The 18002-nt window shown below is 38.1% G+C and overlaps 1 protein-coding gene across 1 annotated transcript in view; it reads right to left on the reverse strand.

Annotated features, from left to right (window-relative positions):
• The window catches only part of Su(fu) (suppressor of fused domain protein), a 382271-nt gene that overhangs the window by 145231 nt on the left and 219038 nt on the right, over nt 1-18002 (reverse strand). Inside the window, exon 8 of the mRNA XM_090385208.1 lies at nt 8773-8928. Coding sequence (XP_090241334.1) covers nt 8773-8928 — 156 coding nt within the window. The remainder of the gene's footprint in view (nt 1-8772; nt 8929-18002) is intronic.

Here is an 18002-nt window from a genome sequence, read left to right on the forward strand (position 1 = left end):
CCTATCCTGTATATCCATTCTGTACACATTTACTCCCCAAATTCCAATTCTCCATTCCTAATATCTCTGTGACACGTCTTTGATATCCCAACAATATCTGCCTTTGATGTTTTCACCAGCTCCTCAAATTCTTCAAATTTATTTACTACACTCCTAGCATTGGTGCACACCCAAGTATACATGCACCTGTTCTTATTCTTAGCTATCCTAACACAGCTCATGTATTTACTTGTTTCACAATGACTCCCAGCAGTCTCTGAAATGCACAGCACCTTGTTTTCCAGGCTGCTGCTTATTCGAAGAGAAGCAGTGCAAGAATCACTTTCACCTCTGCCAATGGCTACTGTTAATCTACTAGTCCATGTATCCCCACAAACCAACAGTTTTCCAACCCACCTAACACTACCTCGATAGCATCAGCAAATATTCTTGCACCCTTTCTATTTAAGTGTATCCCATCTCTGTAGAAGCAGTCTCTCCTGTTAACAAGCACAGACCAGGCTGAAAAAAATTCTACCCCGCGAGCCTTGCACAATCTCTCCATGGCCGAACTGATTGATAAGTCTCTCATCATATACTCCCTCCTATCGTGTCTGGGCAGAACTGCAGATACCTTCAAATTCAACCCTAACTTGTGGCTTTTTTCAACATTGACCTGTACTTGTTAAGAATTACACCGTTCTCCTACTCTTAATATCATTGGTACAACAATATCACCTTGTGCCCTTAAAAGATGATATCTGCTCTACAACGTTATTAACTTTTGCTCCTGGCAGAATACTCTGGTCATGTTTCACCTATCCCCTTTGCACAATATATTCCCTGTTTCCCTGACAATAGTCACCGAAAACAACTAGTTCTTGTGGGATCAGTGCATTCAGCCTTGGGGATTGCCATTGTGATGCCTGATGTTCAAGTGCAAGCTCTGGCATTGATGTGGGCAGCCGAGTGCTTGATGTGCCCCTCAATTTATGTCCTTTGAGGGCATCTACCCTGTTCTTCAAGCTCTCATAAAGGCTCATAACAACGTTGAGTTGGCACCTCATTTCCTTACATCGGGCGCACACAAACAAAGACATTCCCCTTGGCAATATCATGTCTTGTTCCTGATTGATCCACAAACATCAAACAAGCAGTACATTTCAATAGGCTGTGATTCAGTGGACAACCCCCCCCTCAGTTCTCCCCTGAGCCGCAGCACACTTGTTCAGATTACGAACCTAAGGGGGAAAAATTCAAATTAAGAAAGGACAGATGTAGAAAAGATGTGCGGAAATTTGCCTTTAGCCAGCGGGTGGTTAATTGCTGGAACAAACTTCCATCTGTCGTTGTGGAAGTTGATAGGTTAAATAAATTTAAGGAGGAACTGGACAGGCATTTGGAGGGAATGGTGTGATTTTTTTTTTTTTTTTTTTGGCTGATGCTGCATAAGTTCATACACTTGCTCATACTCTGGTCTAAGGCATGATTTCAATTTAATTTTAATACAATTTAAAATATTACACTAAACTTCTATCCCAATGCAGTAATAACACTATATACAGGGTGTCTCAAAAATACACGGCATAACTTCAGGAACGAGTTCCTCATATGTAGACAATAAAAATATTTTATATCAACATAGTTCCGGAAATGCTTGATTCCTGAGTTATTAACCGGAATGTCTTATCTCCCGCAGATAATTTCCTTCATCACAAGGTACTGATAGAATCTGGTGGTTTTCCGTTCTGACCATGTACTCAAATCAGGGGCAGGCGGATATGCACTTTATGTATGGTTTGGCGGACGGCAATGCTCTGGAGGCTCGTCGTTTGTACCACAAAAGGTTCCCAGAACGAAAATGTCCAGACGAAAACGTTTGAAGGTATCCCTTGCAGTCTTTGTGAACATGGGACCTTTACACCTTGTGCTGCCGACAGAGGATGACCAAGATCTATAACTCCTGAAGTAGAGGAGGAGATTTTGGATGTTGTGCATGCCACACCTGGAATCAGCACATGCAGAATAGCAATGAAACTGGCTGTTCAAAGTTCCACTATTTGGAGAGTGTTGCGAGAACACCAACTGTATCCTTACCACCTGCAACGGGTACAGGCCTTGGCACCAGCAGATTACCCTGTGCGAGTAATGTTCTGCCAGTGGTTCTTGCAGCAGTGTGATACAACTCACTTTCCTGCCTTAGTGATATTCACAGATGAAGCAGAGTTCGCATGAGACGGAATCCAAAACTTTCACAATCAGCATGTATGGGCTGAGGAAAACCCACATCACCAACAGCGGTTCAGCCTCAACATCTGGGCGAGTGTTTTTGGTGATAAGTTATTTGGGCCCCATGTACTTCCAAACAAACTCACAGGGCAGGTGTACAGAAACTTTCTGGAAAACAACATGCCTGATTTCTTGGACGACACGCCACTGATCATTCGTCAACAAGCACACTTCATGCACAATGGCGCTCCTGCACATTTCAGCCACCTAGCCTGCAATTACCTGAATCAAAGGTTTCCTGGTCAGTGGATAGGTAGAGATGGACCAACTGGCTGACCTCCATGCTCATCTGATTTAAATCCACTAGATTTCTTCTTGTGGGGCTATTTAAAGTCATTGGTGTATTCGACTCCGGTAGCTGATGTGGAAACTCTCCGCAATCGAATTGTGGCAGGTTGTGAGACAATACGAAACATGCCAGGAATTTGGCATCGTCTTCGTGAGTCCATGAGACGTCGATGTGAGGCCTGTATTCAGGCAGAAGGTGGACATTTTGTACAATTACTATAAGGTGATGTGAACAGTTAAGTGTCATAGACAGACCTTCAAAATTCGGGAACCAAGCATTTCCGGAACTATGTTGATATAACATATTTTTATTGTCTACATATGAGGAACTCATTCCTGAAGTTATGCTGTGTATTTTTGAGACACCCTGTATATATTTCAGTAGCGAGTTTTATCTCCTTCCGAATTACGCTATACAGGTCGACCATCAATAATCCGGCCACCGGTAATCCAGTTCCAACGTTATTTCGGACATAATTTCTGCGAACGTAATTTCAAATTGCCCTGGTCGGTGCACCGACCCGACGCTACTGTTTTGGTGGCATTGGCTGCAGCATCAGCTGTCGGCAAGAACTCGTAAACACCGGCAAGCTATTCCTACTTTTTTTTATGCATTTATTATTATAACCTGCTCACATTTAGCCCCAGCCATGGTTCCAATGCATAAAGGAAGTGCTTCTCGTGGTGTAAAGCACAAACACCGTACATTGTCCATAACAGATAAAGTTGAACTTCTGAAAAAACTCGACAGCGATTTGGCTGTTAGAAAGTTTAACTCTGCTCAGTTATAAATTCTAGCAATTTCTTTCAGTTCCTCTTATTTTAGTAATTTTCTTTTGGCCATTCCCTTTTAGATTTTTTTTTTTTTACAACACACCTGTACAAACTTGTGGAAAAACAACACAATATGATGGATAATACAGTGCGCTAACGAACTTGTTTTCACAAACAATACTGACAAACTTATTGCGACGTTTTAAAGTTTATTTTATCACAATTAGTTTTATTGCAGCGCGTGCAATAAACTAATCACAAACGACTTTCATATGTATGCCGTAATAGTGCCACATGTATGTGGCCGACACGGCTTTTCAAGAAATAAAGTAACCTACTAGGCCATGTTGGCCACATATATACGACACAAAAAAAAAAAAAAGACACTTTTTTTTAATTTTAACCGAAAAAACGAAAACACTGACAATATTTATTTTAGAATTACTAATCAAATTATTTGCTAAATACTTTAGGCTCCTGGGGAATTTTTTTCTTAAACTAGCTTGGCAGTTAACACGTTCAAGGTAGAATGAGGTGGTTAGCTGTTGGGTAAACTGTATGTGCTAATGTAACCACTGGTGATCCAACAAACTCACTAATCTGGCACCCTCCAGGCAGTGGCGGACTGATCAGGGTGTCAGCTTGCCTGGTGGCAAGTGGGGCCCCTTGCAATAACATTAGACAATATGTTAAAAATGTTAATGACCTTTTAGTAGCTTGAAAATATAATAGTTGTGGGTGGGACCCCTTTGTCTCCTGGCAACCAATATCTTTAGACCCAGTCTGCCACTGCCTACAGGTCCCAATGCTGCCGGATTAGTGAGGGTCGACCTGTATTAATTTCGTGCCTCCTATCAAGTTTAAGTTATATGTACTAAGTTATAACATTACGTTTGTAAAATCTAAGTGGTTATATGTATTATGTTAAAACGTTACTTTTGTAAAATCGAACTATTTATAATAGATTTAACTATCTATTGCCACACACCAATTTCAAAACAACATATAAATATGCAATTCAAAAAGAAACTTAAATCAATAACTGAATTAACGAAATTACAGTCACTAATCAAATGAAAAAAATAAATTAAAACATAATGAAAATTCCCAGTGGTAGACATAAGATGTGGTTATATCGAAGTGATGGATATAACCACATTTTCATTCCTATAATAAAATGGTTACTTTGAATACAAATAGGACCAATCACCACTCCCCTTTTATTCAGCTTTCTTCTTCTTGTTTGTTTGGTTTTTTTTTTAGGAGCATTAGCAACTAAGGCCATATTGCTCCGGGATATGCGGTGGTCATTTCCTGAACTTTCCGCATCCTCCGTATTTGGTGGCGACGGGCTCGAACCCCGGTCTAATCAAGAAGCGTGTGCTACGCACTGCTGCTCCTTCCCACCTGGCAACGAACGCACCCGCTTTCTTCTTCTATCTCCTATTTTAGTTTGGTTTGAATGCTTAGGTTGCCATTTGAATACTTCATTCTGTTTTAATCATAACTCCTCTGAGGGTTGCTTTGGTCCTTCTCTTTTACTTTCTTAATCATATTTTTATTTATGCTTACTCTATTTATTTTGTTTTGATATAAGGATGGCTGGGTTCACAGGGGCAGTACAGCAACTTTCCTTATCTATAACTCTATTAACAGCAAATTAATTTGCAATTCAAGTGTTTCCTATGTTTAATTTGATGCTATAAATTATCCCGCCTTTTGAGATTACTCATATAGAGCTTTTTTAGGGGGGGGGTGGTACACAGTGCGTAATTTTTAAAATAAATCTAAACAGTACTAATATTACAACTGTGCAAAATCCTGGAAATAATATGGAATACTCCTGGTAAAAAGGAATGAGAGCTACACCAGATGATCAGTGCAAGTTTCAATGTAGGGGTATGTGATAATGAAAAATCAGAACAGAAAAGCAGACCAGGATTTTTTGCTCTCATCTCCCCCCAATGATGGACTTGAACCAAGAAACTAGGTACTGCCAGATTTTTGCATAATTATAATATTAATACTCTTGAAATTAATAATTTAATATTGACTTTTACCAGAAAACATGTTTTATGAATATCCAATTTTTGCATCTATCATGTTAAATGAGCGGGATAGTTTTCCCCCAGTCTTCTCTTATTATCCCCTTCCCTTATTTGCCATGAATGACCTGGGGGGGGGGTTACTTTAACCTTGAGATATTCAGGAATTAGATCCTTTCCTTTCCTTCCACTCTTCTCCTCCGTCCACACAATGTATACACATTATTCTTAGGTAAGCACAATTGATAAAGGATATTCCTAAATGGTTTTAGAGATGTTATTTTTAGCGCTTTTAACAAATACACATGAATGCATGTTTTTAGGGTTACTTTAACCTTGAGACATTCAGGAATTAGCATTAGCATTAGTAGAGGCATTTGATGCAAGAAAGCAAGCTTATGCAGCATCAGCCAAAAAAAAAAAAAAAGTAACATAAATAAATAAAAATAACCACTTCCACTTCACCCCTCTGTTCGTTCGAAATACCTGTCCAGCTGAGCCTTAAACTTATTTAGGCTATCAACTTCCACGACAAGGGATGGAAGTCTGTTCCACCTACCAACCACCCGCTGGCTAAAGGCAAATTTCCGCACATCTATCCTACATCTGTCTTACCTCAATTTGAATTTATGCCCACTCAGGTGATTATTCTGAGCAAGAGGAAGAATCCCATCAGCATTGAGCATGCTCAAACCATTCAAGGCTTTGTACACCTCTATCAGATCACCTCGCTGGTGCCTAGTTTCCAGACACTGTAATTCGCAAAACTTAAGCCTTTCTTCGTAAGAGCACCGCTTTGTCCCATTCACCAATCTAGTTGCCTTTCTCTGTACTCGTTCCAGCAGCTCTACATCCTTCTTGAAATGAGGCCTCCAGGCCTGTATACAGTACTCTAGGTGTGGCCTGACCATTGCCTTATACAAGGGAATAATCACCTCCTTATCCCTGCTAGAAAAATTCCTATATATCATTGACAATACACCATGAGCTACTCTTGCAGCCCGTCTGCACTGCTCAGAGAACTTCATATCTGCCTGCACAACCACCCCCAGGTCCCTTTCACTCTCTACCACTGTCAGTGTAGTACCACACAGTTGATACGTTGCTCTGGGGTTGCTGTTTCCCATATGTAGTACTTTACATTTGTCAATGTTAAACTTCATTTGCCCCCTCTCAGCCCATCTGCTCAACCTTTCCAAATCCTGTTGCAGCAGCATAGTGTCAGTAGTGTCCTTGACAACCCTGCCAACCTTCGTATCGTCTGCAAACTTGGACATTAAGCCTGATATACCATCATCAATATCATTTATAAATACAGAAAACAATAAAGGACCCAACACTGAACCCTGAGGGACTCCACTAATAACATTAGTCCACGATGAGCAGTGTCCATTGATTACCACTCTCTGTCTTCTCCCCCTCAACCATCCTTTATCCAGAGCAGCAATTTGCCTCCAATGCCACACTGCTCCAATTTGTGCAGCAGTCTTCCATGTGCAACAGTATCAAAAGCCTTTCTAAGATCCAAGTATATAATATCAAAGTTATTCCCTGCATCCAGTTCTTTTGTGACTGCATCATAGTATCCAATCAAATTGGTCAGGCAAGACTTACCCTTAACAAAACCATGCTGTGTCCTAGCTATAACTGAAGTGTTATCTAGATGATCCTGCAGTGCTTCTTTAACCAGTGCCTCCATTAATTTTCCGGGAACAGAAATTAAACTCACAGGTCTATAATTACTTGTGTCAGCCTTTGATCCCCCTTTGTGAATTGGGGTCACATTTGAACATCTCCAGTCCATGGGTACCTCCCCTGAGTCCAAAGAAGCTCTCATAATTATGGCTAAGGGTTTGCTTACTTCCTTTGCTGCCTCCTTGAATATAACTGGATAGATCCCATCCACCCCAGGTGCCTTTCTTGTGTTTATCTTCAACAATTTCTCCTCCACTTTGCTCTCAGTTATTACAAGATTCTCTAGCTTACTGCTAGAGTTGAATACACCTCTGGCATTCCCCTCGCTGAATAACTCCTCATGTGTGAATGTCGATGCAAAATATTCATTTAGTTTGTTAGCTACCTGAGCAGGGTCATCAACAGTTGACCCATCGATCTCAAGTGGACCAATCTGATTCATCCCCTTCCTTCTAGAGTTTACATAAGTAAAGAACTCTTTGCTGTTTTTCTTTGCATCCCTTGCCAAGGATCTCTCGTAATCTGCCTTCGCCTGCCTAACCTCCTTTGTAACTTGGTTACAGATCAACTTGTATCTATCATAGGCGTCTGTGTCACGTGTTAATTTGTATGTATCCCATGCATTTTTCTTCTCTGCCATATGCCTCATTAGTTCATCTGACATCCATTTAGGCCTAAACCTTGAACAATATTTCTTAGTTGGTATGTAAAGCCTAGTAGCTTCCAAGATAAGTTCTTTGAATGCTTCCCATTTTGAATTTGCTGTTGGCAATATCATCAGTTGATCCCACTGTATAGAATTTAAATACAGTCTCAGTCCATTGTAGTCGCCTTTACGAAAGCAATACCCCTTCCCTTTACCCCTAATGGTAGTTACCTCTTTGAGTAACTCCCACTTCAGCACACTGTGATCACTGCCACCTAGTGGTTTATTTACCTGCAGATTCTTAATGCATGAAGAATCACTACTGATAATCAAATCAAGAGTATTACTCCCTCTAGTTGCCTCACCAACATGCTGATGTAGAAAACAATCATCCAATAAATCCACAAAAGCCATGCTACTGTGTGAGTGACCAGCCCCCAAATTCCAGTCAATATCTGGGAAATTAAAATCCCCCATTATAAGACTCTCTGATTTACTGGCCCACTCTATTTCTCCGAACAGTTTCTTATTATACTCATCAGAGTCATTAGGCCTATAGCACACTCCTACTCTCAATTTTGATCTCCCAATGCTTATGTCACACCAAACTGACTCGACACTGCACTGTCCAGCGATGTCGACTGGCTTCACTTTCATTAGATCCTTTCCTTTCCTTCCACTCTTCTCCTCCGTCCACACGATGTATACACATTATCCTTAGGTAAGCACAATTGATAAAGGATATTCCTAAATGGTTTTAGAGATTTTATTTTTAGTTCTTTTAACAAATACACATGAATGCATGTTTTTAGACTGGATTCATTGATGCTATTTAAAATACAGTTAAATAACTGAAAAAAATTACTGCAAGGAGGCTGTTTTGTGATTATGTATAATCACAAAGCTGCAAGGGAAAAAAGTGCAAAAACAAAAAAAAAAAAAAAAAAAAACACTATTTTAAAAAATTAAATGCATAATTTCTGCAATTTGTATTACAGAAATTTAAATTTCTGTAACATTAAGTAAATATATAAAAAACAAATGCAGCAAATTAACCTGAGTGCTAATGGTAGTAATGTGCCAGCCTCCAGATTAAAATTTAAATGAACACTCTCCAGGTTTCTTGTTCTTAGAAACTCCCCAGATTCTACAGATCCATTATCATTATTGGCATCATTGTTGTAGGACTCTTTTCTAGGAGTGCTCTCATTCCTAAAAACGTAATATACAAAAGCAGGATAAAATAATTCTGAAAAAACAATAATTACAAGTAACTCTCATATAATACAGTAGTTAGGTTTATAGGTTGCTATAAAATCTCGTGTAGTTCAAAACAGTGTTCTATGGGACTAAGAACCAGAACAAAAGGGGGGAAGGGTAATAATGTATGTTCATTTAATTTTATTCCACGTCATCGTTGCTAAGCATAATCAAACGAGAATATTTTGCTTGCAGCTGAATATCTTCACCTTCTGAGTTTTCTTCTGCAGTATCTAGATTTTGTGTATCTTCTGTTCTCTTTAAAAAATCCGTAATCTATGTTTGTTTGTGTACACAAACTAGAAGCAGCACAATTCAGATTTTTAAGACCATTATTAGGCTTTACAAGACCACCAGAGTTAATATTACAAAAATCAAAAAAACGAAAAAGCCCAGGCATAGACAATTTGAATGTAAAACTATTTAAATACAGTGGCACCTTACTAAAAAACACATTACCAAAATTATTTAATATCATACGGCATAAGCAACAGATACCCAAAGATTAGGAAACAGGAATAGTAATCGATTTACAGAAAAAAGGCTCCAGAAATAACCCTAACAACTACAGAGGGATAACACTGCTATCAACTGCTTCAAAGCTATACTCTAATATACTAAAGAATAAATTTAATAAATATAGTGAACAATTCTTAGAAGAAGAAAAATGTGGGTTCAGAAAAGGGAGAAGCCATTTTCTCCCTTTTCTGAACCCAATAGATGCCATTTTCTCATTACAACAAATTTTGGAGAAAAGAAGAGAATTCAATCTACCGCATTTCTGCTATTTATTGATTATGAAAAAGCATATGACAATGTAAACCGGGAAAAACTTTGGCAGATTCTACGTCAAGAAAATATCCCAACCCAACTCCGGAAAGCGATGCAAAGCCTAAATAAAAACTGAAAAGTCTGCATAAAATATTTTAATCGTCAACTCTCAGACCCAATTAACAGCAATAAAGGAGTCAAACACGGATGTGGACTATCACCAAATTTATTTAATATCTACATCAATAAAATTATTAAAGAATGGCAACAAACAATTAACAGTGGAATACAGTTGAACAACAGGAATAAAATCCAAACTGTATTATATGCTGATGATCAAGTTATAATCGCAAAATCTGAAGATGAACTACAGATAGCAGGAAATGAACTGAATAAAATAGGTAAAAAGTACGAAATGAAAATCTCCACCTCAAAAACAAAATCAATGGGATTATGTGGAAAAAAACATACAAAGAGTCAAAATTGTTATTGATGACAAAATAATAGAACAAATATTTGACTTCACCTATTTGGGAAATTTAATATCAAATGAAGGGAAAGACATCCATACTAAACTACAAAAATATAATAAAATGAATGGAATGATAAAACGCCACTTCGGAAAACAAATGACAACTGAAACAAAATTACAACTGCACAACATCATCTCAAAATCAGCCCTCTTCTACAGCTGTGAGACTTGGGTCATAAATAAGAAAGATACACACAAACTAGAAGCAGCACAAATGCGATTTTTAAGACCATTATTAGGCTTTACAAGACTAGACCACCAAAGAAATTTAGATATCCGCGATAAATTAAAAGTAGATAACATAGTAAATGGCATAAAACGGTATCAGAAAAAATGGATCAGCTACCTAGAAAGAATGAACCTAGACCGGATCCCAAAATTAGCCTTTTACTAAAAACCTACAGGCAAGAGAGAAATGTAGGTCAACCAAGACAAAGATGGCAAGATCAAGGCCACCTCCAAGAGTTACAATGGAACAGGCCTTAAAACACCTATGCCGGACCAAGTTCATGATGATGATGTTTGCTTTTGCTTGATAGACCTTTGTAAATGGATAGACACTGGGAAAGCAAAAATGACGATAAGATTTTGTTATAGACTTAATGAATCTGATGAGTACAATAAACAATTGTACAGAGAAATAGAATGGGCCAGTAAATCAGAGTGTCTTATAATGGGGGATTTTAACTTTGCAGATATAGACTGGAACTTATGGTTTGGTCACTCGCACACATGCTTTTGTGGACTTATTGGATGATTGTTTTCTAAAATAGCATGTTAGAGAGGCAACAAGGGGGAGTAAGACTCTTGATCTGATTATCAGCAGTGATTATTCATGCATTAAGAATTTACGGATAAAGGAACCACTAGGTAGCAGTGATCACAGTGTATTGATGTGGGACTTACTTAATGATGTAACTACTAAACTACTTAAAGATGTAACTACAGTCGTCTCAGAGATTTTTTAGGTTCTATACAGTGGGACCAACTGATGATGTTACCCCAACAGCAAATTCTAAATGGAAAGCATTCAAAGAAGTAATCTTGGAAGCTACTAGGCTTTCTGTTCCAACTAAGAAATACTGCTCTAGGTTCGGGCCTAAATGGATGTCAGATGAACTAATGAGACTCGTGGCAGAGAAAAAAAATGCGTGGGATGCACATAAATTGTCAGGTGACAAAGAAGCCTATGGTAGATACAATCTAGTCTGTAATCAAGTCACAATGGAGGTTAAGCAAGCGAAGGCAGATTATAAAAAAAATCTTTGGCAAAGGATGCAAAGCAAAACAGCAAAGACTTCTTTATCTATATAAACTCTAAAAGGAAGGGGATGAATCAGATTGGTCACCATGATATCAATGGTTTGACTGTAGGTGATCATTCTCAGATAGCTGCATCTACCTTCACACATGAGGAATTATTGAAGGAGAGGGCCAGATGTTTATCAAACTCTAACAGGGAGTTAAACGATTTTGTAATAACTGAGAGCGAAGTGGAGGAGAAATTGTTGATTTTAAACATAGGAAGAGCACCCAGGGTAGATGGAATCTATCCAGTTATATTAAAGGAGGTGGCAAAGGAAGTAAGACAACCCTTAGCCATAATTATAAGAGCATCCTTGGATTCGGGGGAAGACCCCACGGAGATGTTCAAATGTAGCTACAATTCACAAAGGGGGATCAAAGGATGACACAAGTAATTACAGACCTGTTAGTTTGACTTCTGTTCCAAGGAAAAGAATAGAGTCACTGGTTAAAGCAGCATTACAGGATCATTTAGACAAGACTGCAACAATAATTCAGCCACAGCATGGGTGTGAAAAGGGGAAGTCTTGTCTGACCAATTTGATTGGATACTATGTTGGGGTCACAAAGGAACTGGATGCAAAAAATATTTTTGATATCATATACTTGAATTTCAGGAAAGCTTTTGATACTGTTGCACATGGAAAACTACTATACAAATTGGAGCAGTATGGCATTAAAGGCAAATTGCTACAATGGATAAAAGGATGGTTGAGTGGGAGAAGACAGAGTGGTGGTCAATGGGTACTGTTCTATGTGGACTAATGTTATTAGTGGTGTTCCTCAGGATTCGGTGTTTGGCCCATTGTTGTTTTGTATATTTATCAATGATATTGATGAAAGTATATCAAGTTTAATGTCAAAGTTTGCAGATGATACAAAGGTTGGCAGGGTTGTTAATAACAGTAATGACAGTATGCTGCTGCAACAGGATCTGGAAAAGTTCTGTATATGGGCTGAGAAGAGACAAGTGACAATTGCAAAGTACTGCATTATGGGTAGCAGTAACCCCAGAGAAATGTACCAGCTATGTGGTGTTACACTCAGGGTAGTGGAGAATGAAAGAAACCTGGGTGTAATCGTGCAGTCAGATATGAAGTTTCTGATCAGTGCAGACAGGTTGCCAGAATAGGTCATGGGGTCTTGTCAATAATATACAGTAATTTGGCGAGCAGGGCTAAGGTGATTATCCCCTTGTATAAGGCAATCGTCAGGCCACACCTTAAGTACTACTACACATCGGGAAGCCTCATTTTAGGAAGGATGGAGAGTTGCTAGCACGAGAACAGAGAAGGGCAACAAGACGGGTGAAGGGAAGAAAGGGATGTTTCTATGGATAAAGGCTTAAATTCTGCAAATTGCAGTTTCTGGAGCTAGGCACCTGTGAGGCGATCTGATTTAGGTGTATAAGGCCTTGAGTGGATTGAGCAGGCTTAATGCTGAGGGGATTCTTCCTCTTGCTCAGATTACAAACCTGAGGGAGCATAGATTCAAACTGAGAAAAGACAGTTGTAGAGTAGATGTGTGGAAGTTTGCCTTTAGACAGCGGGTAGCTGATTGCTGGAACAAACTTCCATCTGTTATTCTGGAAGTGGATAGCTTAAATAAATTCAAGGTAGAACTAGACAAACATTTGGAAGGAATGGATCAGTGAAACGGGAAAGGTTTTTTTTTTGGCTGATGCTGTATAAGCTTTCTTTCTTGCATTGCCTCTTCTAATGTTAATGCTAAATGTCATGGTATGAAGCTAAGCATTTTTGAAGCTCCCTTTTGAACTTTGTGCTCCTTTCAGTCAAAGGATCTGCATTCAAAAAATGAGATTCTAATTGCTCGGCTAAGTTTACTTTCCCATATGCTTTTTAGTGTAAAATTTGGAACTTCAGAATTTTCATCTGCTCTATCATCCTCTGAATTGATTTGTTTACCTCTGATGCCATTTCCACAAAATCCGCTTCTCCAGGCTCTTTTTCTACCAGTAATTCTTGAACATCTTCAGTAGTTGTAACACCAAAACCTTCCCCTCCTACTGATTTAGCAAGTTCTACTATCGCACCTTCTGTGCAATTCCATTTTCGACCATATTCCCTGAATGAACTGACTCTGGCCATTTTTTCCAACACTCGTTTAAAGAACTGTGCTATATGGGGGTTGCCTGCATATACATGAATTACATCTTTATAACATGTGTCATATGGGTTTACTTCTTCGAGCAATAAAGCTATGATTCCAATACAGTCCACAATTGAAAAATGTTTCCATGCCTCCATCACTTCAATAGATTCTTAATTCATTTTTTCCAAAATCCATTGTAATGATTTTCTGATGAAATTAGTTTTAAAGCTGGATATAATGGCTGAATTAAAGAAGTTGTATTAGGTGGTACAAACTTTACCTCGATGTTTGGATGACTTAAATCTTTTGGATGGCCTAGTGTGTTATCAAATAGTAATAAAACTTTGAAATCTAGATTCTTCCACAAGTTCAACAAGCACAAAATCTAACACGGGGATTTCCCAATAATATATATTTTTTTTGCATAACAACTAGTGAGTCAACAGTGGGAATTCACAAAAAAAAGAAAGGAAATGTTGAAAAATTACATCCAACATATCAGCAGAGTTTCCCTGCACAAAAGCTCAAAAATACTGTGTTATGTGAGGTTTGCCGCAATTCTCTAACCATGTTAGAGGAAACCGTGTTATATAAGTACCGTATTGTACGAGGATTGCTGTAATTTATCAATCGTGTTAGAGTGAAATAGTGTTGTAAAAGTACCGTGCTATATGGGGGTTGCCTGTATATACATAAATTACATTCATCTTTATAAAATGTGTCATATTGGTTCTTTTATTATTAAAGTATACAGATAACAACAGAATCAAAGTAGCTGTTGTTGTTTTTGGAGTGGAGATTTAATGGTACATGAGCTACTACAGGCAAATTGTGCTTTTCAAAGTTGCATTGAATAATTAACTAAAACCGAAAACAAGTTATTTCTGTGCATAATTTCAGTTTCAATATGGTTTGAATAATTATACTAAATAGTAGCGGTAATGACACTAATACTTCGGGATTCAGTTTGCTAGCTCAGGACATTTTAATATGCATACTTGTGTACAAGAAAATGTCAGCTAAACAGCCAAAAAAAAAAAAAAAAAAACCTGGTAACTTAGCTTTAAATGTATGCATAAATATTGTGTCATATATTACCTATTCTTAAATAAGCAAGTTGCATATAACACTACAAATTCACCTCAATATGATATTGTTATAATTATAATATTAACAATAAAAAAATGTTCATAAAATTTCATGCACTATATTTTCAGCTAAATCAGGCTACGTATAGTGCCACCTCCTTAGCCAGATCTATGGCTATTTCTACTGAATAATAAAATTACACACAATTTAATGCTTTACTCCATATTTCTCATGACAACTTGACCTGGCATTCACTTCATGCTCTGTTTATGTTATTTACATTTTTATTTTGATCAACTGTTTAATTTTTTTATCAATTTGCATTTTGATTGATAGCTTTAATTTTACTACACTAATCCTTTTCTTTTATTACTAATTTTTTTTCACTACCTGAGTTGTTAGACAGATACCTTATGCAATGCTAATAAACACACTGGCCAAAAAAAAAAAAAAAAAAAAAGTGGATTTCTCATTTTTAATATCAAATTACGCCTTCATCATCATTGACAGATATACTGAAATTTTAATGTTATAATAATAATAATAATACCCAATTTCAAATATCATACAATAAATATGTTACCTTAAAATGAGAATCGCTATAAAATAATATAATTCAATTTTAGTAAATGCCACAGATTCTCTTTTCTCAGAAATGTTAGCCACTCAGAGAGTTTCCTTACAGACAATTTTGCTTACAGATGATTGTTTTCTGCAGCAGCATGTTAGACAGGCAACCAGAGAGGGTAATACTCTCTCATTTGAGTATCCAGCAGATATGGAAGACACTCAAAAACATGCTGCAGGCCCAAACCAGACATATTAACAGTGAAATCTCTAAATTGAAACAGTCTTTGGAAAAGGGATTTCACCAATTAGAAAATGGGAATGAGTTCTTAACTGAACACCTTACAACCCTAATAAAATTGATGAAATCCTGTGATCAGGGTTCTCCTAGGGCGGCGCTGTTCCCCTCCCACAAGAATCTGGCACAGAGGCACAGCGGTTCTGAAGATCCAACTCTCACAGATGAAAATTCACACAAGTCGGAATCCCTCCCAAGTTTGGCAATTAATGAGCTCAAAACAAGCCTTGCCAACCAAAACAATAATATCAATAAAGAGCTCAGCAACCTTAACAAGAGCATTATAGACCTTTCATGCTCGGTCAGCGCATTGCAGGATACATGTTCCAACTCCTACCAAGCTAAAAATGACAGTGAAAGGAAAACAAACAAGGAGCCAATGTTAGCCAAACAATCCAGCATCTCAACAATGGGTAACCCTCAATTTAATTCAAGTATGAAATCACAAGCACAGATAAAGGAGTACTCACACAAAGAAATCAACACTGAGTACAGCCACAGCAGTAATAAAAAATCTGTTGCAACCAAACTCACAAGGAGGCCTCATCAGGGACCGTGAGCAAGCAAACCCAGACGGCATATGACATAACTCTAGGGGCCATCCCCAAGAGCAAGAATAAATCAGAGCTGGCAAACAAAGCTATCAAATCCGACCCCAGGCAGTCCTCTCAGAATGATGATTCTTCTTCGCTCCCTTTGAGGAATCTAAAACAGACTTCCCAAATCAAGAATTATGTCAAAGCTAGCACTAAAGTGCACACTCATCCCAATCAATCCACAGCCCAAACCTCAAATGGGACTAAAAACCAACCCAGACACAATAACAAGACTAAGGATGAACATTTGCAACCATTTGACACCAGGGACACTCCTGACGGTGGATTTCTTAATATTTCTAATAAAAACAAAGACAAACTCACCGAAAAGGGAAATGAGAAAGGAACAGGTAATGATGGAATGAAAACACACCAGGTCAAGGCTACTACTGAAATTATCTCTCTCAACAACACCAATGATAGTAAAATAAGTTTCATTGGTAAAGGGGATAGAGGAAACCTAGTTGTGGTTCCTAAAAAGATCTCGTGGCATGTCTCCAGGCTGGCACCCTCCATGGAGGAGGCTGACCTAGAGAGCTACTTTAAGAGAAAAATCAACATTAACATATCAGCTGAGAAAATGAGGTCACATCATCCTGAAATATATTCCTCCTTTAAGATCAGCTTTGATCAAAAGGATATAGAACTAATGACATCCAAACATAACTTCCCTGATGGGGTCACAGTTCAGGCATTTAGGTTCAGAAAACATAAGATCTACAGGCCTATCACAGACAACACCAACTATAAAAATAATGGGCCTGGAAAGGCTGAAAGCAACCACACTAGATAGCAGTCAATGAACAATAATGCTCATGGCAGAGACAAAGACAACAGTTTCTTCATAAATATATACTATCAAAATTGCAGAAGCATAATTGAGAAGCTTAACAAATTTAAAATAGAGGTTAGCCAAGCTGAATCTGATATCTGGGTCCTCACAGAAACCTGGCTAACCCCTGACATCTTAGACTCTGAAATTTGTCCCTCAAACTTTCAAATTATCAGAAGAGATAGGGAAATCAAGAAAGGGGGAGGAGTAATATGCTTACTGCACCATAAAATTAACATCTCTGACATCATATACCTAGAAGATATTGAGGGCATTTACATCAAAGCCAAAGTTGGCAATATAACGGTGCAATTGGTAGGAATCTACCTACCACCGCCTGTTAAAATGAACACCTTAAAAAAACTTGAGAAGATACTTGAACCCATTCTTATCTCCTCCAGGAGTGATGTCAGAACAATAGTGCTAGGTGACTTCAACACTCACTTTGAGCATGGACCGGGCAAGGAAGAACATTACAATAAAAACAGCCACCTATTGCAGTTTCTGAAAGATATGTTTTTCAGACTCAACCTGAAGCAAAAATGCAAACTCCCCACCAGAAAAGAGAAACTCCTTGACCTGGTCTTCACAAATTTTGACTTAAATATCAACTATACCTCCAATTACTTCCACTCGGATCATCTAGCCTTATTGCTTGAGTTTGATATCAAGACCAAATATATCAGAAATGAAGTCAGGGAATGCTCCTTCAATTTTAGGAGAGCCCCCTGGGACAAAATAAGAAATGAAATCTTAAATGTCAACTGGCAACCATTATTTAGGAGTCAAGACCCAGATATAATTCTGGATATGCTGTACAAGAACTTATACCTAATTATCAAAAACTACACACCCATGAGCCATGCAAAGGCAAACACTAATAAATTTCCTATGTGGTTCACAAAAGAAATTATTCAATTACTC

The sequence above is a fragment of the Mastigoproctus giganteus genome, chromosome 11 (genome assembly GCF_048544385.1).
Source record: "Mastigoproctus giganteus isolate SK-2022 chromosome 11, ASM4854438v1, whole genome shotgun sequence".
NCBI classification, from domain to species: domain Eukaryota; kingdom Metazoa; phylum Arthropoda; class Arachnida; order Uropygi; family Thelyphonidae; genus Mastigoproctus; species Mastigoproctus giganteus.